The sequence below is a fragment of the Mytilus californianus genome, unplaced genomic scaffold, assembly GCF_021869535.1.
Source record: "Mytilus californianus isolate M0D057914Y unplaced genomic scaffold, xbMytCali1.0.p SCAF_5, whole genome shotgun sequence".
In the NCBI taxonomy this organism is placed as follows: domain Eukaryota; kingdom Metazoa; phylum Mollusca; class Bivalvia; order Mytilida; family Mytilidae; genus Mytilus; species Mytilus californianus.
In genome coordinates this window covers 18,211,560-18,214,321 of record NW_026262701.1, presented here as the reverse complement: position 1 = coordinate 18,214,321, position 2,762 = coordinate 18,211,560, and the positions used below count along the sequence as shown (strand labels likewise).

At 33.5% G+C, this 2,762-nt stretch overlaps 1 protein-coding gene across 1 annotated transcript; it reads left to right on the top strand.

Moving 5' to 3' along the window:
• The first annotated feature begins 201 nt into the window (after positions 1 to 201).
• LOC127701874 (early growth response factor homolog 1-like) lies at positions 202 to 2,203 on the top strand. Its single transcript, XM_052205845.1, has one exon. It carries the CDS (start codon positions 202 to 204, stop codon positions 2,200 to 2,202), a length of 2,001 nt encoding a protein of 666 aa, XP_052061805.1. The 3' UTR covers position 2,203.
• Positions 2,204 to 2,762: the final 559 nt, after the last annotated feature.

The following is a 2,762-nucleotide window of genomic DNA, read 5'->3' as shown; positions in this document are numbered from 1 at the left end:
CCCTCAGGTACTTCTCTACAGGCAATAGTAATACTTTTGAGTATTGTGACATATTCATAATATAAATTTCTGGGTTGGTTTATAACCATAGGACAGTTATGAAAATTACAGAATTTTAATGCTTTAAAAAAGTTTACTGTACAATACTATAATTAAATTGTGATAATTTGAAAGTGAAAGTAACCTGAATAACCTTTGACAATGGATGCTGACTTGGTGGATGTGAAACAAATGTTTTCAGACATGATGAGGAGTGTCCAGCCATGGACTCTTTCTCATTTCATCATGTGGTTAGACCTTAAAATAGCAGAATACAAAGTGTTAGGATACATGGTTCTGGATAAGAAGTCTGCATATGATAAAGATAAATCTACAGTGTACCGGCAATTTAGTAGACACAATACATCATCTCCAGTGTCAGAATCTTCATGTGAACAAATGTATGACTTTCCGATTCAGGGGAAACAACCCAAACAGAATAGATCACCAAATATAACGAATGACTACACAGAAAGTGAAAATTATACAGAACTTGTTCAACATGATAAACAGAAAAGTGTCACAAATGCTGGGACCAACGAAAAAACAGATGATTCCTGGAAATTTGTAAAGCAGAAAGGTCAAAATCAAGACTGTGAAAGACAAGTATCTGTTTCTGGAAGTCAAGAAAGCTGTGAAAATAAAATTCAGAATCAAAGGAAACCAAGAAAGCCAGGAAAAGTTTTACACAGTATTGTTAATAATTTAAAGCAGAACTCCATTAATAATCCTTTAGCAGGAGATTCGGGAACAGCTGTTTTCAAAACAGGGAACCAAAAGTATGACCTGTCTGAGAGAGAAGTGCATTCTTCAGATAAAACAATGGATTCAGCATCTCTTGAAGAAAAGTATAAAAATAATGGTATGAACATTCAGAACCACCAAGTGATGTCAAGTCTGACAAGAAGACAGGAAGTACCATCTGGAGCAATACAAGATGATAGGCTATCAAATAAAAACACAGATATTTCTGCTTCCCAGGAATCAGCCGTATTTGTTGAGGATAATGCACCTTTATATAAGAGCCAACAGTTTAGTTCATTGATTTCCCTTTCAAAGTCACGTGGAAGGAGACGAAGGTCATCAAATGATGAAATAACCTACCCAGTAATTACCACCAAAGATAGTGAAATTACACAAACGTATGATGAACCAACAAGATCTCAAAATCTAGCTGATTTTTATTTTGCTCAAAATCAGCTCGATGAACAATTTGCTGTAAGACGAGTTAAACAAAATGCTTGCAAAATGACATCAAGACATTCTAATGAGAATGATGATCCATTGCGGAACAATCAGTCTGAGCAAAATCATAATAGTAATTCCATAACGCCAAGCAAATATGACAACGGATCTAAAATCCTAAAGGATGTGTCAGTTAAACAGGAAGTTGCATCACCAGTCAGAGATGAAAATAACAGTCCAAAAAATTATGAAATTGAAAGAGAGAAGACGCCAAAACCTGTTGACAGATCAATGCCAAATCAGTTTATTGATAATGGTAATCATAGCAGTATGTCTAAAACTGGTAATGAAATGGTGGTAAATGGAAATAACAGACCAGTTGTTGTAAAGTCAGAACCAAACAATGACGAGGAGTATAGCTGTTCCTCTACAACAGGAAATGATTACAATCAAAGTTACAGTTCAGATGGTGACACTACAAGTTACAAGGACATCTCAACACATTTTGAATACCATGGCGATGACATAGCAGATGAATCTTACATGCAGAACAATTCTGAGTTGTATGGTGAAGATAGCAGCAATGATGTGCTGCAGGGGGCTCCTGGAATGGACCAGCATGACAATAAAATAAAGAGGCAGAGAAGTTACAAAAAAAGACAGTCGGAAAGTATGCCAAATCAAGTTCCAAGAGATGCTTCATCAGGGAAGTTTGTTTGTGAACTATGTAGTAAGACCTTTACAAATAGATCATCTTACTTCAGACACAAGAGAATTCACGGAGAAAAGAAATACCGTTGTTTTGTGTGCGATAAAGCCTTTCATAGGAAAGAACACCTTCAATCACATATTCATAGACATACTAAATCTTTTCCGTTAAAGTGCTGCAAGTGTAGTTATGAATCACACAGCTTGGATGAAGCAAATACTCACTTTCAAGATAATCATAGTCATCTTGAACCTGAATCCACTCACTGAATTTGTACAAAATAATTTATGTTTATTGCTGAATTTTAAAATCTTGCCAAATATTGCTGTCTTTTAAACATTGCCTATTGTTGTAAAGCTTAATTGAACCTATAATGTCTTGGTACTTTTTTCAGTTATTTGTATTTATCTATGTAATATATAGAATAATTTTGTAAATTAAATTATTTTCTGAAATTATTTGTTCATTATTAAAAGTAATTTCTTCAACAGATTGAATTTATTTAAAGTTTTTCAGTTTCAATGAATCTATCTCAGTACAGGGTTGTCAATGGAAATGCATTTACTATGAAATTTACTACAAGATACTTTATTTATAAAAATTATATTATTTTTATGAACTTTTGGCATATTTTGCTTTTTATTTAATTGTAAAAGGTTTTTGGTGAGATTCGTGTTGCTCAGTCATTATTCAACTTAGTGTTATATAGACAGATGCCTTATGTCTGTGTTATCTTTTTTTTCTTTTTGGCAATGGTCATGTTAGTTAATCTTTTGACCTATAGTTTTTGCTTTTCACCTAGGTAGGTTTCTTCTGTCTCATTTTACCA

Coding starts and splice junctions, on each gene's coding strand:
- LOC127701874 (XM_052205845.1), top strand. CDS start 202: ATGGATGCTGACTTGGTGGATGTGAAACAAATGTTTTCAGACATGATG.